The sequence below is a fragment of the Carcharhinus amblyrhynchos genome, chromosome 2 (assembly GCF_965287045.1).
Source record: "Carcharhinus amblyrhynchos chromosome 2, sCarAmb.v2.hapA, whole genome shotgun sequence".
In the NCBI taxonomy this organism is placed as follows: Eukaryota; Metazoa; Chordata; class Chondrichthyes; order Carcharhiniformes; family Carcharhinidae; genus Carcharhinus; species Carcharhinus amblyrhynchos.
The window spans coordinates 68,645,246-68,671,809 of record NC_137325.1 but is presented as its reverse complement, the minus strand read 5'-3'; the positions used below and the strand labels follow the sequence as shown (position 1 = coordinate 68,671,809).

General features: G+C 39.5%; 1 protein-coding gene across 2 annotated transcripts in view; it reads left to right on the top strand.

The window, feature by feature from the left end:
* Nucleotides 1-26,564, top strand: part of LOC145355275 (histone deacetylase 9-like) — a 781,248-nt gene that overhangs the window by 295,606 nt on the left and 459,078 nt on the right. For both annotated transcript variants that reach the window (XM_080207173.1, XM_080207182.1), the window contains exon 4: nt 22,926-22,997. In XM_080207173.1, the coding sequence (XP_080063299.1) occupies nt 22,926-22,997 (72 nt within the window). The remainder of the gene's footprint in view (nt 1-22,925; nt 22,998-26,564) is intronic.

Genomic DNA, 26,564 nt, shown 5'->3' with positions numbered 1-26,564 from the left:
TTCCCAAGGTTCTATGACCGTAATTAAGATTTGATTTCTCCAATGTCCTCCTGATTATTCTCCCAATTCCTGCCTGTCTTGCCTCCACAAATACCATGTCATCAAATGTCCTGCTTTCTGCATCAAGTCTCTCACTAAGCAGCCATCCCACCCCCACACCTGCTCCACCCCGTTCCTCACCAACCTTCACTGTGCTAACAAATACACAATATTCAAAACCTTAGTACTCGATTATGAATCTCTCAATGGCCTTGCTTTGCCCTGTTTCTGTAATCTTTTTCATGACTTTGTCTTGGCCTGAGTCCTATACGGTCTACTGCTATTAGTTCCTCTTTCCTGGATCTTTTCATTTGCTATTAGAACTTTCATTTGTTTAGTTGCCACCCCTCTGGAACTCCAACTCAAATCATTTCATCTTGCTGCTTCAGTCAAGCTTTAATTCTACTTCTCAGCACATTCTTTCACATTGAGGCATTTTATTATGTTAAAGGAGTTTGAAAAATGAAATTTGGAAAATAATGTTGGATATTTTACAAGATGTCACTTGATATTAGTTCTAGAATGTGTGCATGTTTGATTGAATGCTTCTATTTCAAAATTAATGTGAAGTTAAAAAAAATGTAGTATTTTGTTCTAAAATTGATTTTTTCATCACAAAATGTAGGCATTTGAAATATCAATACACTTGAGTGTATATAACAAATTAGTAATGTTAAAAGGCACAAATTTGATCAAGTGCAACAAATCTAATATTGGAAAACTTCATAATCATCATGGATATATCAAAGAATTCTGTATTCCTACTGAAAATGTTGAAGCTTTTTGTCTTGTACTCATCAGGACACTTTGCAAGAACACCAGTATAAAGGGAAAACATCAATTTATACTGCATGAAAAGAGAATGGCAACCAATCAAATCTCAAAGCTTTGAAATGTCTCTTATTTCAACAATACTCGAGTTCTGTATTTCCAAACAACTAGTTCTATGTTATGGTAATGCGATTTTTTCAACCTTAGCACTTTGTAAGATTTATTTAAGGGAGGGGAAGAGAAAGGGACAATATGATGCTTAATTGCATTGATAAAACAGGAAAGGAAATGGCAGACTTCATTGGGTCAAAACATTTGAGGTATAGTCTAAGATGTTGCATAAATGGGACCAAGAAATGCTCTATTTTTTGACATTATGCAGCAAGTCGGATGCCCACTGCAATACAGAGACTATGATATTAGGTCTATGGAAAACATATATGATTGAGGAAATGTTGGCAGGGAGCAACAGTTACCCAGACCTTTGATCCATTCAGAATATTAGCTTGTGTGCCGATCAGATTTAGTATATGATTGACTAGCAATGTATCAAAGAGCTAACAAGATGCCCTTTTTCCCACAAAAGTATTCTGAATATAAGCAGGATGCTAACGTTCAATTAATAAACAAAATAAATTAAAGCCAATAATCTTAATAATACAAACTATAGGAATCTTCATTTTGTAAAGAATATGCTCAATCTATCTTTTTTGATAGTGGAATTGCAGAGATCTAAGCAGACCTTAAATAATTTTGCTTGTGTCAAGTTACAACAACCATTGGGGGTTGCTGAAATGGTAGAAGGTTTCACACTATGCTGAAAAGCAGAGGTGAAAATGTTTCAGGGTTAGAAACATTTCACTACCAATCCATTGCCTTGTAACAAATTCCTTTTGATCTAATGATTCCCATGGCTGCTTTTAAAAATTGAACTGATACAAGTCAGAAACATGCACTGGAGTTAGACTGGTAACTGTGGTTTGTGAGTTTCAAAAATAATGGCTAAGATTTTCCTTGGAGCTATTCCTTTTCTGTTGTGGTACTTTGCTGAAGCTACAGCCATTTTAGGAATAATGGGACCAATTTGTAATTGCCAACTACCCACTTGCGGCAGGATGAATGTATGAATGTGGTGAGAGTTGTCAGCCTGCCTATTTAGGAAGGGAGAACGATTGCATATTCAAGTTAGGGCCCTACACTAATTGTAGGAACATACTTGGTAATGAGCAGTGGTCCTTAAAGGGATTGTTGATCTCCCACATAAATTCTGGGGAAGATTACTGACTGTTCTTCCACAAATGCTCAGAAACAAAGAAGTGAATCAGCGTGAAACTGCAGATCAGGTGACCTGAACTATTGCCCCTTTCAGAGAAGGTGTTCCAGCAAGTAGGACAGAGAGAGAGAGGTGGGGCAAAAATCCCAAACCAAGAAGGCTGTCTCAAATAAGGAAGTTAGGCAGAAAGAGGTCCCAGATGGAAGTCCCAGACAGTGACAGGGATCAGAGAGGGATCCCACTGAGTCAAGATAAATAACAGCAGCAGAGAAAATGACTCCAAGTCAAAAAGAGAAGTGTGAAGAGCTGACCTGAAACAATGTGAGCTTGATAGGAGGCTGAAGGTTGGTGATGCCTCACTGTGATCTTTTGGAACAGTGGTGTTCTGCTTGGCAAGGACGAAGATTGGAAAGAGTACTTGGACGTTTAATCTTGAGTGTACTCAGAGGTCCCAGGATAAAAGGTTCTTAGAAGTTGAGTGTGAAACCTTGGAGGTTTTAATCCTTGTTGAAGTCTTCTAGAATGGGAACGGCATTCAGAGAGAATTCCAAAGTGATTTCTTCAAATGTGGACATTAGGAGCCCTCTTGAGAACGATAGTGTTTCATTGAGACCAGTTGACTCAGTGTGACAAATGCCTGGTTGAATTTTTGAGACATCCATGCAATCTGCTTTGGTCATATCTGTCATTTATTTTTGAGTATGGAGCATCTATAGAAACCCTACAGTGCAGAAAGAGGCTCATCAAGTCTGCACTGCACACAATCCCACTCAGGCCCTACCCCCATATCCGTACATATTATACTCACTAATCCTTCTAACCTATGCATCCCAGGACACTAAGGGGCAATTTCTTAGCATGGCCAATCAACCTAACCTGCACATCTTTGGACTGTGGGAGGAAACCCACTCAGACACGAGGAAAATGTGCAAACTCCACACAGACAATGACCCGAGCCGGGAATCGAACCCAGGTCCCTGGAGCTGTGAAGCAGCAGTGCTACCGTACCGCCCTCTAACCATACTGCAAACTTAACTTGAATATTAGAGTATAAATGGATATGGTAAATTGTTTTATCTTTCTGAATTTGTGTTCTGTAAGATATAACTGGGGTGAAGGAACAGTGAATATTTGAACCATAATCTTGGGTTCATATTGAGACATTTCTCTCTGGTGTAATATAGTTCATTATTCTTGATTAAAAATGTTTAGTATTGGAGTTAAATGTTCATCAGCAGACCCCTGTGTTTCTGTTCAGTAACTTTCCTCTGAGCTTTCAAAGAAAAGTTGAAATCTATCAAACCATGTTCCTTTCTGAAATCTGACTTTTTCAGTAGTAACATAAGCTGGGATCGTAACACTACACAGAAATATTGCCCATGCTGCTGGCTGTTGCTCTCCCCTCTCAGGACTGACACCAAACTCAATCCATGATAAATTCAGCTTAAGTAGGTCTTTGTCCAGTTTTCTTCATGCTCAATTTAACCTGACCAATATGCATAAAATTCTCATTATTGCTGAATTCTGCATTAACCTCAGAGTGTAGACATGTCCAAACCCACCGACACCTGCTTGAAGTATTGATTTTGAGTGGTGCCATATTGTGACAGCAGCATCCTAGTGGTAAATATAAACACTATCTGCAGTGCCATTTCTTCTGGCTTTCTACATATACCATTGATATCTTAAGATACAGCTGCCAGTTGTGAATTGTGACTTTAACTCTGTACTCAAGCTTCTTGGAATAATTCTTTAGTAAATACAGTGTTTATTCTACAGAACCTCAATTTGTAATCATCTCAAATGAGCAGGTTAAAAGTCTTCATAATATTACAACTGCAAGGAAACTGGTGTAAATTAATTTGAACAGACAAAGCCTACTTTGTAATGGGTGCTCATCCATGTCGCAGCACAAAGTAATTCACCAGTAATTGGAACTAAATTGTCAGCCTTACACAACAGAGGCCATCAGGATAACATGTAAAGAAAGGCTTTTCAAATGGATGTAAAATATTATATTTTTAAAGAAGAGTAGTGGAGTTTTCTTGATGTCCTGACCAATATCCTCAAGGGACATCAGCAAAATGTTAGAGGTCAATGGATTTGACATTTAAATGTGACTCGTGAGGCTTGTTGGAACAAGAGAAGGCAAATTACCCCCTAGAACCTGTTCTGCCATTCTGGCTAACTTGCACCCTAACTCCAGTAATATAACCATCATACGCATTGCTGTTGGTCATTCCTTCTTGAAAAAGATCTTGGGTTTGATTTCTGCCCTATGCTGGAGAGAAACAATGAAACAATATAACAATAAATCTACAAAATTAGAGAAGAAGCATTCCATTCAGCTTCTTGAGCCTGCTCTGCCATTCAGTAAGACCATGGCTGGTCTGTTTGTGTTTGAGTTTCACATTCACCTCTATCCCAATATCCTGATAACCTTTGATTCCTCTAGTGGGGAAATTTTAAAAGGTGGCCAATTGTGTCTTAAACTAAGACAATTCAAAAGTCGCAAGGCAAATATCTCTATACAAATGACGTAACACATTTATTAAACATAAAACAAAAAACTAGACAACATAAATGTACAGTCAAATGGGATCTCACAAAGGGTTAAATAGCTCTACAGACAGAGTGACAAAATCTTTCCGAAACAACTAAAATACAGATTAATTATACTCTTTTCTAATCGATAATTCTGCCTTTCATTAGCTTAAAATCAATTCCATTTAACAGCTATACATCAATATAAGTCTCTGTCAAATACCTCAGCCAACCATATGATAATTAATAGCTTGATGATACCTTATTCATCCAACTTATTCTGGATGTATTCACCCCTTTTGGCACTAACATCTCTGTCACTTGGTAACACAAGGTCAAAGTGGATGTTCTCACGAGTTTATTGCCAAGTTGAATAGACGTGCACTCCTGTGTCCAGGGTCATATCTATCCTGTGTCTGGGCAATGAATGCATCTATTAATTAATGTTGCATAACATACCCCCTCTTAGGATTTCCATCTGATAAGATTTGCTGACTAACCTGTTCCCAGACCTTTGACTTTAAACTGTTGACTTATACCACCATGCCTTTCAATAACTTTGCTCGACTAAAGTGCTCAATACATTAAAAGTGCATTTAAAAATATCAGCATATATGTTTTAAAATCATAATTATTTGTTTTGATTCCCTTACTGCATTCATATATGTGTAAGCTATTTGTGTTAGCTTGCCCAATAATCCTTACTTATTTCTTGTCCTCTATAAGGCTGCATTCTGCCTATAAATCTTATTAGCTGATTAGAAGTCCCCTTCCAAACAAGAATCTATTTACCTCAGCCTTTAAAAATATTCAGTGACCCTGCTTCCACTGCCTTCTAAAGCAGTGTTCCAAAATCATAGTACTCTGTGAGAAAAAAATTCTCCTCATCCTTATCCTGTAAGTACAATCCCTAATTTAAAAATAGTGCCCCTTAGTTCTACTCTCTACCAGAAGAGGAAACATCCTTTCCATGTCTACTACTTCAAGAACATCTTGCGTACTTCCATCATGTCACCCCTCAGAGGAAACAGTCCAGTTTGTCAAATCTATCCTCATAAGGCAACCTACTCATTCCAGTTATCAATCTAGTAAAACTCTTCTGAACCACCTCCAACACATTTATATCATTCCTTTAATAAGGAGACCAAAACTGCATACAGTATTTGAGATGAAACCTCACCAATCCCTGTATAACTGAAGCATAACATCCTTACCTTTTATATTCAATTCCTATCATAATCGAGGATAGCATTCCATTAGACTTCTTGATTATAGTTGTACCTGGACTCTAACACTTTGTGACTCGTGCCCAAAAACACCTAGACCCCTCTGCATCTTGGAATTTTGTAGTTGTTCTCCATTTAAGTAATCTGCTTTTTTTTCATTCTTCCTGCCAAGGTGAACAACTTCACATTTTCCTGTGTTATACTCTAAAGCCAGATTTTTGCCCTCTCACTCAGCCAATCTATATCCATCTGCAAACTTCTTTCTTTGCAGCATACTCTCCTGCTTGTCAAATTTTTAGCTACCATGCTTTCACCTGCCTCATCTAAGTCATTGATGTAAATTGTAAAATGCTGAGTACCCAGCACAGACCCCTGTGCAACCCCACTCATCACATTGTGCCAATCAGATAAAGGCCCATTTATGCATGCTCTCTGTTTACTGCCAGCCAGCTAATGTTCTGTTCAGGCTAATACTTTACCCACAACACCATAAGCTTTTATTTTCTGCAATAATCTTTGATATGGCGCTTCATCAACTGCTTTCAAGAAATCCAAGTACAGTGGGCAACATTTTACAGTTTTGTCCCGAAACTGTAAAGTCTCGCCCAAGATCAACGGACCTTTCCATGGCCCACTCCAATTTTTGTGGCAGGCAAGGTGGTAAAATTCCAGAAAGTTTCTTTACTGGCTCTTCTATCCACAGCACTTGTTTCTACTTCTAAGAACCCTAATGAATAGGTTAAACCTGATTTGTCTTTCATAAAACTATGGTGACTTTTCCCAATTGTGTTTAGTTTTTCAAAGTGCTTAGCCATAACTTCCTTAATTATTGATTCTAACACCTTCATTGATATTGAATGGGCAGACTCAAAGGGCTGAAGAGCCTACTTATGCTCCTATGTCATTTGGTCTTATGGTTTTCCTGACAGATGTCAAGTTCACTGGCCTATAGATTCCTATTTTCTTCCTCCCTCTTTTCTTGAATAGAGGGGTTATATTTCTTATTTTCAGGTCTGATGGAATCTAGAAATTTTGGAAACTGAACACCAAACATCTATCCCGTTAGCCACCTATTTTAAGACACTAGGATGAAGTCCATCTGGATCTGGAGATTTGTTAGTTCACTCTATCAGTTTGCTCATTACCTATTAATTGTAATTTCGCCAAATTCTTTTCTTTCAATTCACAATTTACAGCATTACTGGAATGTTTCTTGCATCCTCTATAGTAAAGTTAGAAGCAAAATATTTGTTCATTTAATCCACCATATCATCCATGCATATCATTCTTTTTAATACAGGTGCTGCCAGATGTTCTGGCAAAAAGTGTCTTATTTGCTGATTCTTACTGCCTCAAATGGTGTCTCATTACAATGCTGCCACCAAAATCCTTAATACCTGTAAACTTGTTAACTGACTCTGAGGTGGCAATCTTCCATATAAATCCTATGGGATCATAATTAGATCATGTTGCCCTGAACCTATAAATAATCGGATTGTATATTCTACTATATTAACCCGGTCCAAATAATCAATCATTCAAGGTTAATCAGTTTTCTATGTTATCAAACATTATCGGTGGCATCTTAAAAATGGTTGCAAGTGATTTATTTTCTGCATTGCTAGTGAATGTGGAACAAACATTTTGAGGACTCTCCAGATCTCTCCTACACACTTACTGCATTCAATAACTGGAATGTTGGTGGGCTATAAAACATTCACTACTGAATACTCTGCCTTCTTGTGTAACTGCTCCAGTGGTTTTGGGTGAACATTTTACTCCCAAAGCTGTTCTATATATTGTGGTGTCGAAGTTAATTTTAGATGTCTTTTTCTAAGCAAATGTCAGAGGCTTTTTACCTCTCTTTTTTGCATCCTTGTTGCTGTTTTGCAATTGATGTGATGAAAATAACTGGATCAGTGGCTGCAAAAGTCAAACAGTCAACCTGTCAGATATTTCACTGACGTAAGTGCTTAAGTATATTACTGAAGCTAAAGAAGGCAAAGAAGCTCAATGACGCAAGTTAAGGATAATGGTGTGGCACTAGATTGGTTCTGTGTCTGGTCCACACAGACCGGACCATTTTAATGCTAATTAAAAGCTGGCAAGCTTCAGTTAGTAAAATGTCTGACAACACCAGGTTTAAGTCCAACCGATTTATTTGATAGTACACTCACTAGCTTTCGGGGTTAGTGTGTGTACTATCAAATAAATCGGTTGGACTTAAACCTGGTGTTGTAAGACTTTTTACTGTGTTTACCCTAGTCCAACGCCGGCATATCCACATCAAAGCTTCAGTTAGTACAGGAAGTCTAAATGGTAGCAACTGTTCTGTAACCTGCTTCACTGAATGACAAATGGTAAAATCTATTAAGGTGTGCATACACGAAGTACTGTTCTTTGCAAATTAAATTAATTGACTCTCAGGCGAAGAGAAATCTAATTGATTTGCTTACTAAAGCCAGAGCTTAATAGGAGATTATTTATTGTTTACATTTTATATACTTAACCTATTAGTAGGTGTGTGCTTATTTATTTGGATTAAATTATTTTCTTCTATAAATTGTAGGAAGTGGAATGGAGCTGTGCCATGATTTATCCTGTTTTGGAAATATAATTCATAAAATAATAGCTTATACATTATTGATCTCATTCAATTATCAAACCTTCATATTTCAACTCTAGTTAATAACCCTCATAACTGTATACAAGTGCCTTTTAATAAATCTGTAATGACTTAATGTGTAATTCAGTTCAACAATTCTTCAGCAACTAAATGTACAAGGTCTGCATCTTTGAATAAACTGTTAATGGCTTTCAGACGAGCATTTTTTAGAAATCTATACAGAGTTGTCATCAAACAGCTTTAATTCCTTTCGAACCAGATTTCATTTTTGAACACTTTGCTTTGTGCAGTAGGTACATCCCTTTCTTGCAACATCCTGCAGCCCAACAGGCCTCCAAAACCTGTGGGCCAGATTTTTGCCTCTGGAACAGCAAAACCCTTTGGAAACCAAACTATGATTCACGACTCCTTGGAGTGACTGTGAATAATAAATCAAGACGGATTGGCCTGACTCTATGAAAATTGTGGCACAGTTCAAGATGCCACATCCCACAGTGCAGTTGATCAGGTTATCCCACATCATCGAAAATTAAAGGTGCCTGGAATGGTAGGGGGTGTTTTAACATGGAGTCCCACCCATCATTTTTAGATGTCCTTAGGACTCTGAGAAATTCTGGCCCTCTGTGTTAATTCCCTACTGTGTTAATCCCCATTATTAGTTAGAGTTCATTAAGTTATATGAGCCTGAAGATCTGGAATGCCCACCCAAATCCTCTCCACCTCACACTCCATCTTTTATGTACTTTAAACATACCATTCTGACAATGGTTTTAGAGATCTATCCCTTTTTCTTTGCAACAGCTTTTGTCAGGTTATGGTTCTGTGAATTCTTTTGAACATATAGCAATGCTTAAGGTGCTATATACTTGCAAATTGTTGTTACATGTTCCCAATGGTCCATTTAGTGTAATGTTCTAACTATTGTTAGGGGTTGTGGGCTTTAAAGAAAGTGAAAAGATGTGGATTGCACATATTGATTCAAACTAACACCAGATTTACTCTAGGAGCTATTATCTGTACAGAGTAGAAACTGAAAGCAAACATCAGCCTGGGAAATATCCTAATGACAATACGATCAAATCATGTGATCAGCTCTTAACTCAAAGTGAACACTTCTTCACTCAAAGGGTGGTGAATCTCTGGAATTCTCTGCTTGTTGAAGTGGTGGAGGCTACCTCACTAAATATATTTAAGTCATGGGTAGATAGGTTTTTCATAGACAGGGAAATTAAGGGTTATGGGGAGAGAGCAGGAAAGTGGAACTGATCCACTTCAGATCAGCCATGATCCTATTGAATGGCGGGACAGGCTCAAGGGGCTAGATGGCCTACTCCTGCTCCTATTTCTTATGTTCTTATGTTCTTAAAGCAATCATACAACTACAAATAATAACAATTATTTGTGCTATGTTAAGTACAAACTGAGAATACCCGCATGTTTAATCACTGTTCTCTGCTGAGTTATATAATACACCTGGGATGGTGGCAATTGGCCTCAGCTACCTTCTCCTACTATCTGATGACCATTAATGTACTGTGTGTCTGTACATGTGCACTTATAAGAATAGCGTTGGGTTTCACAGTGATGTTTCCCTCTTCCTGATTGTTGATTAGTTACCTAGCATTTTCTGTCCTATGCGATGAATATCTTTTTGGGCAAGGCACAGAGATGAGCACCCCTGGAATTGTAGCCCAGCATCAAGTACGTCTTTCAGCCTTGCTGCCAGTCAAACTGTTCCAGGTCAATAACAACATGGGCATCTATTAGACAAAATGGGAAATTATGCAGTTATATCCTATTCAAAACAACAGGATAAATCTATCTGGCCAATTACATTCCCATCAGCATATACCTAACCATAAGCAAAGTAATGGAAGGTGTAATCAACAGTAATATCAAACAACACTTAATAACGAATTATCTGCTCATTATTGCTCAGTTTATACTCCACCAAGATCACGGCTCCAGACTTGAATCAAGCTTTGATCCAAACATGGACAAGCGAGCTAAAATCCAGAGGTGAGCTGAGATTAACCGCACATCAAGGCTACATTTGACCAATTGTGGCATCACAGACCCTTAACAAAATAGAAATCAGTGGAAATTGGGTGAAAGCTCTCCATGCTGATGTGAATGGCCAGTCTAATGGGGAATAGTGGGTGGCACAGTGGTTAGCACTACTGCCTCCCAGTATCAGGGATTTGGGTTCAATTCTGGCTTGGGTCACTGTTTGTACAGAGTCTGTAAATTCTCTTAATGTATGTGTGGGTTGCCTTCGGGTACTCCAGTTTCCTCCACAATCCAAAAGACATGCTGGCTAGGTGCATTGGCTATGTTAAATTCTCCCTCAGTGTATCCAAACAGGAGTGTGGCAACTAAGGAATTTTCACACTAACTTTATTGCAGTGTTAATGTAAACATACTTGTGACACTATTAAATAAACTTTAAACAATCAGGCATGAAGGCCTGTTAATCATATTTAATATATTCAAATGGGGATTCTTATATTGAATGTTGGGATTCCCAATTCATTATTGATGGAAACAATTGGAATGGGAAATCCTGCTGGTGTAAACCTTGTTCTGTGTCTCCCAGGGGATTTTCCACTCCCACTGCCAATCACACTGGTGCCATCAATTAAAAGGCCAGCACCAAGCTTTACTGATCCAATCAGAGGGTGGGCAACTCAGCAGCCTCAGTAGTGCCAGCACTAGTAGTGATCAGTGCTGAGGCTGCAGCTGCAGGGATAGTGTCTCTTAGTTGCATGGTGCCCTCAAAGGCAGGTGAGTTGAGTTGGAGTCAGGGCCAGGCAGGCCCCAACATCTAGGGGAATAGTTTTAGAGCATCACTGCTGTTGTTGCTTTGAGACTGTCCATTGTTGCTGAGGGTATATCTTGGGCCATGGAATGCATGGCCTCCCCCAGAATCTGTTGGAAGGCTGGGGAGGCAGGAGGAGACATTAAATAGTGACTCGAGTAGCTCAATTGATCTCCCAGAAAATGTCCGCAGAGGTTTAAATGCATGGTTACGGAAAGACACTTGGCTCCCTTCCCGATTTCTTTCCCTACCATTTTTCCAGTCCTTTAGTCTTCCAGTCCATTCCCAATGTACTCAGAAAGTGCCCATGATCCCAAAACATGATTGAAAATCCTATCTAGAATTAATGATTCTCGTATGAAAAACAATTTGTAACAAAAAGAAATTTGATTCCTGCAGTCACCTTAAGTGGTGGTGGTTACTAGGGCTTCATTTTAGGATGTTTTCCCACTGTCAGCTTCTTTTGTTATCAGCTTTATGGAACGGTCAGCTTTTTTGAAACTGTGGGTGAGCTTTTCAAAATTTTGTATGTTGGCAAGTATATTTTTACAATGGAAATGCTATTCTATAGCTGGTCATGCATATCCTAATGGCCAGTTATAGAATAATATTAATAAAGATCTTGAAACAAGTCCCTTGGCTGCTTTCTCTGCTGGGGAAACTGAAGAGGTTGAATTGGCAGTAGCATTAGAGAGCAAAGGATCTTTAAAAATGAATTACATGAAAGAAACAAATATTTCTGTAGGGATAATAATACATATAAGACATATTGTTTACTTATAATTTGTAAAATACATTACTGCAAAATGAGTCACACCACTGTGAATGAGTCATCCTTGAGCTGTGGTAGCCTGATGTCCAATTGAATTGAAGTTAATTTATTTACTGAAAACACCGCTAGATGTGTGTTATCTCAAATATGACACACTTTGAATTCGTAGGCTCTTATATGCAAAATATTTCTAATTTAGCATCATTCTAAATGTGACATTCTTCAAAAATGTGTTCTCTATTTAACATTCCTCAATATGTGTGACTTTGCAAACATTACAATCACTTCTCTTCAAATCACATGGTGTAATGTAATTCCATTTAAAACACATTGCTGCTGTGAACATAAATTATAAAAACAGAAACGCTTGAAACAAAAATTAAATAGCACTAAGTGTGTATATTCTGTGGAAATTCACTTTGTTTTAATGCGTAAAAAATCAGGAGATAAATGTTTTCGAAAACCAGGTATGCATTCTTGGTAAGCAAATTTCCATTCCGGGATACGAGTGCTTAAAATTATGCCCCTTGTATTTATGATGTTTGTTCAACCTTAAACCCATTCCAGAATGTGACTCATGCTACAGTAATGGGTTGTGCAGACTATTAAAAGAAAACTATAAGCTTTGTATGCATTAAGGACTTTCTCTATTTTGCATTTTGACTGCTGTTCTCAAAGTGTTGAGATTAAATCTGTTGAGCTTGCCAAGATAATCTGTTATTACGTTTGTAGAAGAATTCTTTTAATTTAATTTGTATTTTCTTGAGGCATATCTTAACTAACTTATAAATTGAATTGAAAGGGTAACAGAGCAGATAAATGTTTTGGTGTTGGTACCATATCTCTTTTGTGTATTCTGCAAGTGACTTAAGAGAGCCAATAAATATTTTTTCTTGAAACATTTTATGAAGAACTATATACAAAGACCTTGTGGTGAGTATGGTTTTCTGGGTACTGTCTGTTCTGTGTCTTCAGAACCAAAACTTCTGGCAAACTAAATCCAGTTTCAAGATATTGAAGGACCCAGATCAGTCTAGGCTGAGGAGTAGCAGATGACAAGTCTACTGGTGCAGTACGAACAAGCTGAAGAAGACTGAAAAATGCAGCCAAAAGCTGAGACTAGGTCGCTGCAACTGTTTCTGATTCTGAAAGAAAACATTGGTGGGTCTATCCTATTCATATTGAGTTGAGCAGGTTCTGCAGATTTGTGCCATTTGCGGTGTAGATGTGCCCATCGTTGTGCATTGCTGTCTACTGCAGATCAGATTGGCTCCTAGAAGGAGAGGAGCTGAAATTCCTTATGCAGAGGACCAAGTTTGAAGACCTTTGGTTGAGAGTGGGCACCAAAATCTGAGTGATCTGCCAATTCATCAGATCAGTTTTAGATGTATCTGCCATTTAATGTGCAATTTATAGTTTATATTTGACTAGCATTCATCTGTTGATTTGTGTCAAATGTGTTAATTCTGGATGTGTTATATAGGATAGAAAGTACTTACTGTTTGGGTTATTGATTTTTGTATAAATAGTTTTAAACTGTGGAATGTTGTAGCTTTAGTCTCTAATTGAGTAACTTGGATTTCAAATTTTGTGTACTTTTAAAAAAACAGTTATTGGTCTCGACCAAGGCAGTGACCTGTTCAAGTGGTCAGCAACTATAGGTTTCTGTTGGTATAAATGGCATGTTACCAATGTTTAGTGAAATTGAGAAGTTAATTACCACCCAGACAAAATTCCAGACTTTAGGTTTATCTGCAGCAGGGATTGATGTACTTTCTTTATTGATGTCATTGACCTTCACTGATCATCTTTGGGGTTGTGTGATTCATAGGTTTCCATGTGCAAAGAAAGTCAGTGAATCAGAACATAAACTGAGAGATGTATTAATTTCTGTAGGGACAGATACAACACATTAAAACTTTACACATCTTTTGAGAGCAATGGAATATGTGGGTACAAAATATCACTGCGAGTACATTTCTGGTATATTGTCATTTAATGACTTTTGTCATTTGGTGAGGTTGTCAGCATAAGCATTGGGAGCATGGCCTCTTAAGGTTGCAGAGTTAGTAAATTGTAACCGATGCTCCTTCTAACAAATTCTGACAAATTTACTGGAGTTCTATGAGGATGTGTCTAGGGCAGTGGATAGAGGAGAGCCGGTGGATGTGGTCTTTCTGGATTTTCAGAAGGCGTTTGACAAGGTACCTCACAAGAGGTTATTGCAGAAGGTCAGGGGACATGGAGTTGGGGGTAGGGTGTTAGCGTGGATAGAGGATTGGTTGTCAAATAGGAGGCAGAGAGTGGGGGTCAATGGGTGCTATTCGGATTGGCAGTTGGTGACTAGTGGGGTGCCCCAGGGGTCGGTGCTGGGGCCTCAGCTACTTACCATTTATATAGATGATCTGGAGGAGGGAACCGAGTGCAGGGTGTCGAAATTTGCTGATGACACCAAGATTGGGGGAAAGGCAAATTGTGCGGAGGGTGTGGAGAGTCTGCAGAAGGATCTAGATAGGCTGGGCGAATGGGCCAGGAAATGGCAAATGGAATTTAATGTTGGCAAGTGCGAGGTGGTCCACTTTGGTAGGAATAATGGTAGGAAGGACTATTACTTACGTGGCGAAAAACTGCAGCAGGCGACGGTGCAGAGGGACCTCGGGGTCCTTGTGCATAAGTTGCAAAAACCCAGCTTGCAGGTGCAGCAGGTGGTCAGGAAGGCGAATGGGATGCTGGCCTTCATAGCGAGGGGGATTGAATATAAAAGTAGGGAGGTCTTGCTGCAGCTGTATAGGGCATTGGTGAGGCCGCAGCTGGAGTACTGTGTGCAGTTTTGGGCGCCGCACCTGCGCAAGGATATTTTGGCCCTGGAGGGAGTGCAGAGGAGGTTTACTAGGCTGATACCGGAGTTGAGGGGATTGAGCTATGAGGAGAGGCTGAATAAACTAGGCTTGTACTCGTTAGAGTTTAGAAGAATGAGGGGAGATCTCATTGAGACGTATAAGATGATGAATGGGATGGATAGGATAGAGGTGGAGAGACTCTTCCCGCTCAAAAAAGACAGTAGGACTAGGGGGCACAGCCTCAAGATAAAGGGGAGGCGGTTTAGAACGGAGTTGAGGAGGAACTTCTTCACTCAAAGGGTGGTGAATCTCTGGAATTCTCTGCCCGTTGAAGTGGTGGAGGCTGCCTCGCTAAATATTTTTAAGAAGCGGGTTGATGGGTTCTTGATAAGAGAGGGGATTAAGGGTTATGGGGAGAGGGCAGGAAAGTGGAACTGAGCCACGACAGATCAGCCATGATCTTATTGAATGGCGGGGCAGGCTCAAGGGGCTGGATGGCCTACTCCTGTTCCTATTTCTTATGTTCTTATGTTCTTAATGTACATTTGCCTTCCATGCCCTTTTTCTTTTACACTGTGTGGCCCCTTTAAGATCACTGTGCAACCACAAATGTGCCCATTATAAAGGGACCATTGTTTGTGCATAACCTGTTAGTCCTCTGCCAGTTGTACTCTTTTTGACTTGAAAGCTCAAGTTTAAGCTTTCTCTTAACCTTGCCAAGATGAATATTGATTCAGCAGCAGAAACACCACTCACCTTCACATAGACACCCCCTCCACCCTCCACAAGTCAGCACCATTTAAAGGGATCATCAGCTCTTCTTGGGACAGTTGCAGTTTGATTTCTACCGGCTGTTGTTGAGTTTGAAGTATTTGGTAGTTTGCACTGTTAATGTTGGTGAAGTCTGCAAGGAGTGATGTGACAGGTGGTGAAGGCCCAAATTCTCATTTCAAGGATTCTGCTCAAATTACTTGGCCCCAGAAATGGGACTATAGTTTCTGTCCTCCTTTGCATGTCACACGCTAAGGAAATTGAGACCTTGAATTTGTCTCAATTCAATTCATTTGAATTGAGCCAAATGAAGACAAGCTGCTTAAAAAGGGGAAGAAGGGCTTTTAGCAAATGGCCAGGTCACCCAAGGACTTAAGAGAGCAATTCTTTAACCATAACTCCAGTAAGCAACTGTGTGACACCTCCGTTTCACAAAGAAGATGTTCATTGAAATCTGCCACCTCTTGCAAGCGCATATACAGGCTGGAATTTTCCAATCGTTCATGCCGCATCGCCATGCAAGCAAGGACAGAGAATTTGGTGCTCAGCCAAATATCTGTTCGCTGTAGCGGGATCAGAGAATCCCGCCAGTGTGAATGGCTGGAATAACTCTGGCCACAATCTCAAGGCAGGGCAAAGACAGCTTTGAAAGTTACTGTGAAGATTACCTTGGCCATGAATTTCTTTTCATTAGGCTCTTTCCGGGTTGGAGCAGTGACTTCTCCAACATCTTTCATTTCCTATCAACTACTGAATAAGAAAAGTGACTGCTACACAGTACGAAGAGAGTGGGTAATATGTTGTCTTATCCTTTTCCAGACACAGACAAGGATAGTGAACACATGGCTTTGCAAGGATTGTGGGGTTCTCCTTGGTGTAGCGTGACTGCACAAATGCTATTTTGTTGATGCCGATTCTAAATTCATAGATGTACTTTAAGCACAATGTGCAGATGGTATGTGACCAAACACAGCACATCAGGCCTAATTGTCAATGCCCCCAGCAACAAATTTCTTTCATGCTGGTCTGCCATGCCATCAACATTTCTGCCCCTGGGAGAGAGGGTGGTTACTGGGCAAGAAGAGTTATCCGCTGGCCCGAGCCCCTAGCTTCATGGTGTAGCCTGCATACAAGCAGGCAACATGCATATAATGAAGGGCATGATGTTATCAAGCAGGTCACTGGAGTGCCTAAGCAACGTGGCAGCAATTGGATCCAGTGTGGCAGCAATCACAACCTGCCTGACTTGTATCTGAGTTTCAGCTGCAATGTTCAGACATTAGCTGGCTTCTGTTTGGGCTGCGGTGGAAGCTGAGACATTAGAGGCTGCATCACAGCTGAGTCGGCAAATGTGTTAATGGAGTTTCCCAACACTTTGCTGCTAAAAAGAGTGAGATTTGTGCTCCCTTGAAATCCCTAGGCCAGGTTAGCGCCAGACTCCTTGACAGTGCACACAGGCTTTCTGCCAGGCCTGCCAATGCACCAGACATTTACAAAGGTGAGGTAAAGTCACCATTGTTCTCGATGACCATTGGCTGCTCTCTGCTTTGAGGGGGAGAGCTTACTGGTGGTGATTTAACCGATGTTCTGAGGCAAGGGACAAGGTTGAGAATGTGGGCTCTTCATGAATAACCTCAGTTGTACAGGATGTGAACCCACGCTGTTGGTGTTGCTCTGCATTTCAAACCAGCTATCCAGCCATCTCATCTATCAACAATATACCCTGGTTCTAACGTCAATGTGTACTTTGGATGTTTTTCTTTTGAGAGCCCTTTGCACCAGTAAGCTTTTCTATATGTATATACAACTGCTGTTTTCAATATGCTGCCTCTCGGAACTTGTGCTAGATCTTACACGTCAATGAGCTGATACCTCTGCTGCCTTTTTTCCTTGCACTGTCTACTGGCTACTCATGCTCCATTGTCTCATCATGATCCTGTCTCTCCGCTACCCTTTAATGTTCATTCAATATCAGTGACTATTTTGCTGGTTGAGTGTGAAAGAGTGAATGGTATTTTTTTATCACTGATTTCTTGTTCCTTGACCATTTCTGCCTCCTGCACCACCGCCAGATTACAGTTTTTGGGTACCCTGAAAGGAGAAAGATCCACTTTCTTATTCAGCAGTTGATGGGAAATGTAAGATATTGGAGAAGTCACTGCTCCAACCCGGAAGGAGCCTAATGCAAAGAAATTCATGGCCAAGATCATCTTCACAGTGATTGTCAATGCTGTCTTTGCCCTGCCTTAAGACTGTGACCAGAATTTTCCAGCCGTTCACACTGGCAGGATTCTCTAATCCCATGACAGTGAACAGATATTTGGCAGTGCTGTATGAAGGAAGTCCCACTGCAATCCCTAAAATGCCTGGTTAACTGATCCCAATGGAGCGGTGGCACAGTCAGCATTATTACTCAGTATCAGCAATGTAGAAAAGCAGAAATTGGCCAGGAAATACCTAAATCCCTTACCTTAATATATCTGATTCTTGTCTTTGAATTTATTTGCTTTACGTTGTATATTGTGATTGGAAGTAGTCATTACACAATTCTTCGGCTGCTTTTTCTCTGAGCAGAGATGAACAGTTTAAAGCTGACTAGAAGGAAAATGTACTGTAATAATGCAATCTTAACTTCACTCAATATCTGCTTCACACTATGGTTGGATAAATGTTGAACTTGGCTTCATGTTTGGTAATATTATGCTCCATTAATGTGGTTATGAAGTGAGTGGTAGACCCAGGTGCAGAATGAAACAACCTATGACAGCAAAGAATACACTGAGACTTCAGTAACCATGACCATACAACATTAAAAAAAAGACTTATATTCATGTAGCACTTTGCATGAACAACAGGCATCTTATGGTGCTTATGGAGCCAATTAACTCTTGAAATGCTGCAATATAGAAAATACAGAAGACATTTTTTGAACAATAGTAGTGTTATACTACAAGGGGTCTTCTACATCCACTTGAGAGGGCAGATAGCTAGGGTCTTGGTTCAACATTTCATTTTCTTAAAGCACATTATGACTTTATATTTCTGGCCACAGGGCTTCCTTGATATTGGTTTGAGGTTGGGGTTCAGATATGCTAGATAAGTCTGCGCAAGCTGACAATGTCAAAATCCCATTGATGGCTCATCAGGTTGAGACCCAATGGTGAACTCTTCTAAGCATAGTCCTGTACATTTGCTATCACTTTGCATTTGACTCAAAATTGGGGAGCAAAGCCATCTTTTTATCTTCTGAAGCATGTACACCATTTCATTTGTATTGTAGCATTGTTTCCAAAGGAACTGTGGTAACTTAATATGGCACATGTCCTTCCTTCATTTTCTCCCGTGCCTTGTGGCACATGAGGCAGATGAAGCAATTGCTTCTGGTTAGTTTTTCCTTGAACAGCTTGCCAATCTATCATCAGAGATTAGAGCCTGAGGGGTTTGATTCCACATCAAGCCTTGCTGACTTGGAGACTCTCCCATCCTTACCGCTAACTATTGACAAGTGGATAATCAGAGCCACAATTTGAATGCATCGTCCTTGACCTTTAAGAGCCGGAGCAAGACTTGAACACGGAACATCCAGTTCAGAGGCAACTATGCTACTCACTGCAACACAACCTCGAAAATATACATATAAAACACTGATGTATAATAATGAATAATAAACTTTATGTGTTTGCATTTGTGTAAATTTGACACAATACCACTTATAGGGAAGTTTGTTCACATCACATAACCATTCACAGTCTTAACATAGTTTGCTACAAGATTTAGCCCACAATGTGTATGAGTAAGTCAGCTGTTTTATTTAGGCTATCTCAAGACAAGCAATGATGCTACTGGAGCAATATGGTTGTACAAAGTTCCTTATAGGAATCATAGAATCCCTAGTGTAGAAGGATACCATTTGACCTATCGAGCCTGCATTGACAACAGTCCCACCCAGGACCTGCCCCTGCAACTCCACGCATCACCCCTCAACTAATGGGGAATTGAATGTTGCCCATCCACCTAACCCACACATCTTTAGATTGTGGGAGCAAACGGAGCACATGGAGGAAACCCACCGAGACACGGAGAGAACATGCAAACTCTGCACAGTGACCCAAGCCAGGAATTGAACCCGGATCCCTGGCTCTGTGAGACAGCAGTGCTAATCATTGTGTCCATGTAAAGTAGAACTGACATTCATGGTGAACAACTAGATCTTATGAGCAGAGACTGAGTAGACTAGCACCTTAATGGAATTTAGAAGAATGACAGGGATCTTATAGAAACATATAAACTTAGGAAAGGAATAGATAATATAGAAGCAAGGAGGTTGTTTCCACTAGTGGGTAAAACTAGAACTAGGGGGCATAGCCTCACAACAAAGTTGGCGGGGGGCAGATGTAGGACTGAGTTGAGGAGGAACTTCACACAAAGGGTCGTGAATCTGTGGAATTTCCTGCGCAGAGAAGCAGTTGAGACTACTTTGTTGAATGTTTTTAAGGCAAAGATAGATTTTTGAACGGTAAAGGAATTAAGGGTTATGGTGAGCAAGTCCACGAAAAGACAGCCATGACCTTATTGAATAGTGGAGCAGGCTCCAGGGGCCAGGTGGCCTACTCTTGTTCTTATGTTAAATTGTGGTAATAGGATCAGTAAAGAAACAAAAAAACAAAGCAATAGTTGATCTCCCAAAAAATGGGATCAGCGGTTACAATATATTACTCAGTTCAGTATTGAGTCCAGGAGGTTGCATGCAAAGTGTTTTACGATCCCTGTTTAACTTGTCATTCACTTCTTGTCATTTAACCTCTTCTGCCTTCCATCCTATTATAGACCTTCCCTATTGTTCTTTCCTCCCATCTTGCCTTTCTCTGCCTCTGGGATTGCTTAAAACCTGTTACTTCTCAAAAATTATTCCAGTCCTAATGAACATTTCTCAAACTGAATCAAATCTTGTTTCTTTCCCTACTGACGTTTCTGACCTTTTGAGTATTTCTAACATTTATGTTGTTATTTCAAATTTTCCGCATCCATAGTGTTCTGCTTCTGTCTCCTGTGGACATCCTACTTTAAACTGATTTTCAATTAATTTCATCTTGCTTTGGTTTATCTTGTCCAAAGTGTAGTTGACACTGGAATGCTATTTGCTGAATCAGTCACACTATATTTGCAGAGGAACAAAATACCTGCAGCACAATGCAAACCAAGAATCATTTTGCTTTTAACTGTTACCAACCCAAGCCAATAAAATTATCAATGGATGAAGGTAAAGGCTATATTTGGAAATTTACTGAATTAGATTGGTATCATGCAGGAGGGGGGCATGTGGCCCATCATGTTTCTGCTCTGCTTTTCATCAATAGTCCTTTAAAACTTTCCTTTCAAGAATTTATCCAGTTCTCTGTTGAATAGTCCTATTGAATCTACCACTCCACTTGTACTGTTCTTGTAAATCTCTTCTCTACCCAATCCACACACAGTCTTGACATCCTCTTTAAAGTAACAGTGTAAAGATAAAACATTTTATTAAACCTAAAAAATTAAGTTAAAGTAATGATATACCAGAGCTTCAGTGGAGTGGCAAGTAATTGTGTTCTTACTTGCATTGTGCTATCCTCCTCTGCCTGTAAAATATCAAAGTTGGCTCAGTTATAGCAATCTAGACTCTTGAATTAGTCAGTTATTGGCCTAAGACTTGCCCCCCAAACCGATAGCAGATAACCTCAACTGGCACTTCAGTCCTGAAGAGGTTGCAGTGTTCACAGAGTAAAATTTCAGATTGGACATTAAACTGAGATCCTAACTGACATCTCAGATGGACATAAAAGCACTGTTCAAAGAAGGGCAAGGATGTGTCCTGACCAACATTAATTCCTTAATCAATCAAAATTAAATTGCCTGGTCATTTATCACATTGCTATTTGTTGGACTTTGCTGTGCACAGTTTGGCAGCAGTATTTCCCCGTGTTACAACAGTGACTAGGAAGGATCATAATTTGTTGCGAAGGTTTTGCAGATGCCTTACATAAATACAAGCTATTCTTTCTTCTTCAAATTAAAGTCATAAATAGCAAATTTTAACCAATTACATGTACGTATGCACAATTGTTTGTTTCAATTTTATGAAAGTACCCTGAAATGTAAATGAGATAAATCCCATTCTAATTTTGTCGTATACAAAGTTGTTGACATTTCATTCAGTGCTGAATGTTGTGGATCAGCTGCTATTTCCCCAGCTGAGCGCACCCACTAAACTCAGTGGATAAAACTGTTCAACGGTAAACTTGACACTTGTTCTGACCATATGTTTACATGAACTGAATTCCATTTGTATTTCTGGAGCCTGTTTAAAATATTACCTAGTCCGAACATGGAACATTTTGAATATGGGACATGAATTATGAATGATCAGCATTGCTCACAGTTGCTTCAAATTTGGATCAGCAAGTAACTTGGACAAATTTGAATGATTTTGCCTAATGTAAACAGGATCTGGTGAAGTAGCTTCTATTCTGAGTGTCTGAACAAAAATAGATGTCAATACATTTTGCGACATTGCAGCAGGACTGGAGAACAGTGTTTCCAGCTGAGGGATTGGACAGCTGTACACTGTTTGCACTTGCAGTGGTATTTTTCAAATGCATTAATACAGCTCAATCCCCTGCCATGCATGACCTATTTTTGGTTAACACAAGCCATTGTTCTATTTCTGTCGCCTGTGGGCTGTGTTGTTGTTGATTCATATGTAAACGTTTTATCATTTGATTTTTACCAACTTGGAGGGGAGTAAACAGGGGCAGAACACAATTGTGAGGCTCGTGGTTTGATAGTACACTTGAAAACCTCTGGTGCCTGCTAAGAAGAGAAAAAAAATCTTCCCTCAACTGTGGTTACTGTACCTTTCCAGCTGCTTTCGGCTTCCTCCATGAGACAAACCAGACAGGCTAAAAAAAGATTGAAAAAAATTAAGTATCCTTTGAAAAGAAGAGTTTGGGTTGCTTTTTATAACTATGCGTATTTGGCTTGCCTAGAATATTAAATTGAGAGGCATTCAGCCTGTAGTTTAGAAGTGAAAGAGAGAGAGAGCACTTTATGATGTAGTAATTTGCAAGTCATCCGATTGTTTCGCAAGGAAGAATTAAGGAGGAAATGACTGTCGGTGTTCTGATGAATCTTTTATGTGGCTGAAGTGAGGACTCAAAAGAAAGATGCTGCAGACTATTTATGAGACTGAATCATGTTTCTCCTCAGATGGGGTTTCTGGGCGAGAGCAACCGATCCAGCTGCTGGCTCAGGACCGAATGCATAGTATGCTCACCTCAGGTAAGCAGTTTTGCTTTCACGGTGCGTGTGACAGTGCTTTCTCTAAGCTTGATACACTGTTAAATTTAAGATGTTTGAACTCTGCACTAAATAGTGGAAACCTGATAATTGTTCTACAGGGAAATTCTGGTTTATTAATAGGAAATTGTTGCAGCAACGTATTTTAATACGTTGCTTGAATTTGTTTTATCTATGTTGTGTGTGATTACAAAGAACAGTTTGGGACACAGTATGTTAAATGATACAAGTAGAATGTCATGTTACTGAGTGGTGATGTGAGGTTGGGGGGGAGGGGGTAGGATGACAACTTAACTTCTCTGTCATTATCCCCCCCAATCCTGTCAGAATTATTAATTTCAAACAGGCTGCTTAATGGGAATGCTTATAGGCCAGATACCAGTGGGAAAGTGAAAACCAGAGACCTGGTGCATTTTCAGGACGGTAGATGACTTTAAATGTACAACTCTCCTACTGTTAGATATATTCTGAGTAAACAGTAAGGCTTACAGAAAATAATTGAAAATGCAGACTTGTAAAATGCAGCTTGATAAATTTATCTGTAAAGGACATCAGTACCATTGAAGTAAATGTGGGGAATGAGTAGCGTACATGCTTTGCATTTCAATCAGGACAACTCCAGTGAGTTTGTGCAGTTCCTCTGTCTGTTGCTTCTGCCCCTGCTGTGTTAGGAAGAGCACCCTCTGATATTATTGACTTTGTCATAGTTTGATCAGATCAATTGAATATGGTTTTATGAAAGGAAAATTGTGTATGACAAACTTAGAGCTTTTTTGAGGATATGGCTGGTAGGATAGATGAAGTATACCTCGATTTCCAAAAGGCATTTGATAACAGAGCGCACGAAGATTAGTAGGCAGGATAAGAGGAATAGAGTTGGGGTAATATATTAATATTGGTAGACGATTGATTATTGAACAGGAAGTAGGGAATAGCCTTTAGTGGAAAATTATCAAGTTAGCAGATTATGACTAGTGGAGTACTGCAAGGCCTCAGGCTATTTACAATCCATGCTAAGTATCTGTATAAAGAGACAGATATATCTAAGTTTGCTGATGATCCAAAACTAGCTGGAAATGTAAGTTATGAGGACATCAAGAGACTGCAAAGAGATAAGGACAGGTTACGTGAGTGGGTACCAAGATGACAGATGGAGCATAATGTGGGTAAATGTGAGGTTATTTATTTTGATCATAAGAATAGCAAGCAGAATACCTTTTTTAAAAAGGTGTAAAACTTGTAAATGTTGGCATTTTGGCGAAGATCAAGCATTAGGTTAAACCCAAGATGGAGTGCAATGCTGTATCTTGTCAGCTTGAAATCTTAATGTGGAAATGCCAGCGTTGCTTGTATCTTGTTTGTGTCTCTTATGGGGACCATGAATTGGATTCAACTGGAATTTGAATTTGGTTTTTGGAGCAAGCAAAGAATGGATTTGGATCAGACCTACCCACTCTGAGCATTGGCTTTGTAACTTGAATAATAGAGTAATTTTTTTAAAATGTTATCATCGAGACAGACTTGGATGAGCTTGTGCAAGGAACTCAGAGTTAAATTGCAGTTACAGCAAAAAGTTAGGAAGGCAATTGATGGGGTGATTCTCCAAGGTTGTCAGCCTTAGGCTGGATTCCCAATTCTCTCAGTCCTGCCAAGCACCGTAAAGCTCTGACGGGAAGCAAGGAGCTAAGTAGTGTCTCCAACTGTGCCCAAGGACTATGCAACTGTTGCCAAGCTGCAGACGGGGATTCTTCAAAGCACCCTTATGTGATGGGTTGACCTCGGGGCTCTCCCCTGGGATGATTGTCCCATGCTTGAACTTCTCCATGTTGCCGTAGAAATTTGGAAATAACTCTTAAGATGGTGATTCCAGGAACCTTTCTGGTAAAGTTGCATATCATTGTTTGTTTTCTGTAAAAGCCTTGAAGTCACCTAGTCACATTAAAATCCATGTCCCATGAATACCTAAAAACCTTCAGAATCACAGCAGCACTCCATCCTACTGTAAGGATTGCCCTTGGTTGGATTCAGAGCCCAAGCTGCTCTGAGACCTCTTTGAACTGCTCTGGTTGACAGGATTTGTCAGTTTCCACAGAGTGAACCTCCTTGCACACTTGCATAAGCCCCAGTCACTCATAAATCTCTTTGAAATGCTTTGATTAACAGGAACTGTCAATTTCAGTATAGCCATGAGGGTATGTTTATACAATCAGCTTCTGTTCCATTGAATTTTAGGTGGTCCTTTGATTGACAGCTCCAGAGGCGATCAAAAACTGCATTGTTGATACAATCAGTTTATGCTCCATTGAGCCTGGTTTCCCTTTTCACCTTAGATGTTCTGTCTGGCTCCATTTTTTTTTAAACTCTGTATTCTTTTTTCAAGTCTGATGCTTCCTAGACAACAGATATGCTTTCTAATATTGCTTTTTTAAACCATTGGTTTTCTCTTTTTTGCAAGAACCCATACACTTTATATAACCGTTTTTTCCCTTTACTGTATTTATTTCAAATCTGCCAAGCTCCAAGATTCGATAGAGCTATGTTTTTTATCCTTGAGATAGAGGAGGCTGAGGGAAGATTTAATGTAAGTAAATAAAATAATGATAGTTCTTGACAGAGTGGAGGTGGAAGGATCGATCTTGATTGGTGAAGAGTCGCCAATAGACATAAATTAAAAGTGATCGGATAAAGGATTAAAGGAGAGATGTGGGGAAATTATTTTAATGATGGTTGGTGAGAGGGGTGGGGGCGGGGGTGAATCATGTTGAGGTTGAAAGCTTGCAAACTATGTAACACATATTTATGTTTTAGACGTATCATGATTTGCTGCCAAGGACTGCAAAATTGGATCTCTTTTAGTGGAAGACATCTGATGGGCTGATTGGCTACCTCTTCTGCTATTAGTTACTATAAACCTGGAGTCAATCTCCTCATACCAGCCAGTGATATCAAATGAGACATCAAAATAATTTTACCTATGGCATATAAGATGAGGATGTAGAATCATTCATTTGAACATTGACTCATTTGATAATTCATAGACACTCCCTCTCTCTGTGGGGAGTGTTCATCTTCCAATAATAAGCTGAGATTGGTAATTCATGAGGCATTATTTGTGCTATTCAACATCTCTGCTTTATTGTACACTGACTCAAAACTCTGGTGTACTGTGTCACATGGCTGCTCCTGTATTCAGTACAATTTTAGAAACATACTTCATTCTATTATGGGTATGTGTGAAAGGTAGAACCATTGAGATACAATTTTAATGGAGAAAACTATAGGTTTGATTCAGTGATAATGCAAGTATTTTAAATGGACATGGTGTGGAATGTCTGTTTAGTCTGATAATGAACTAGAGTTTTGGGGAGCAATTCAATTGCAGGTTTCAATGACATTTTCTGGGACTTTTCTGTAGCTGAGGCTGTTAGGAATAATTCAATAATTGCAAATAATAAAGAGTGGTTTCATAACTGATCTAAGATCAAATGTTTCCTGCATTAGTGTGAGGCTATGTCATTCTTCCTTCAGTTATTGTCAAAGAAGGCAGAG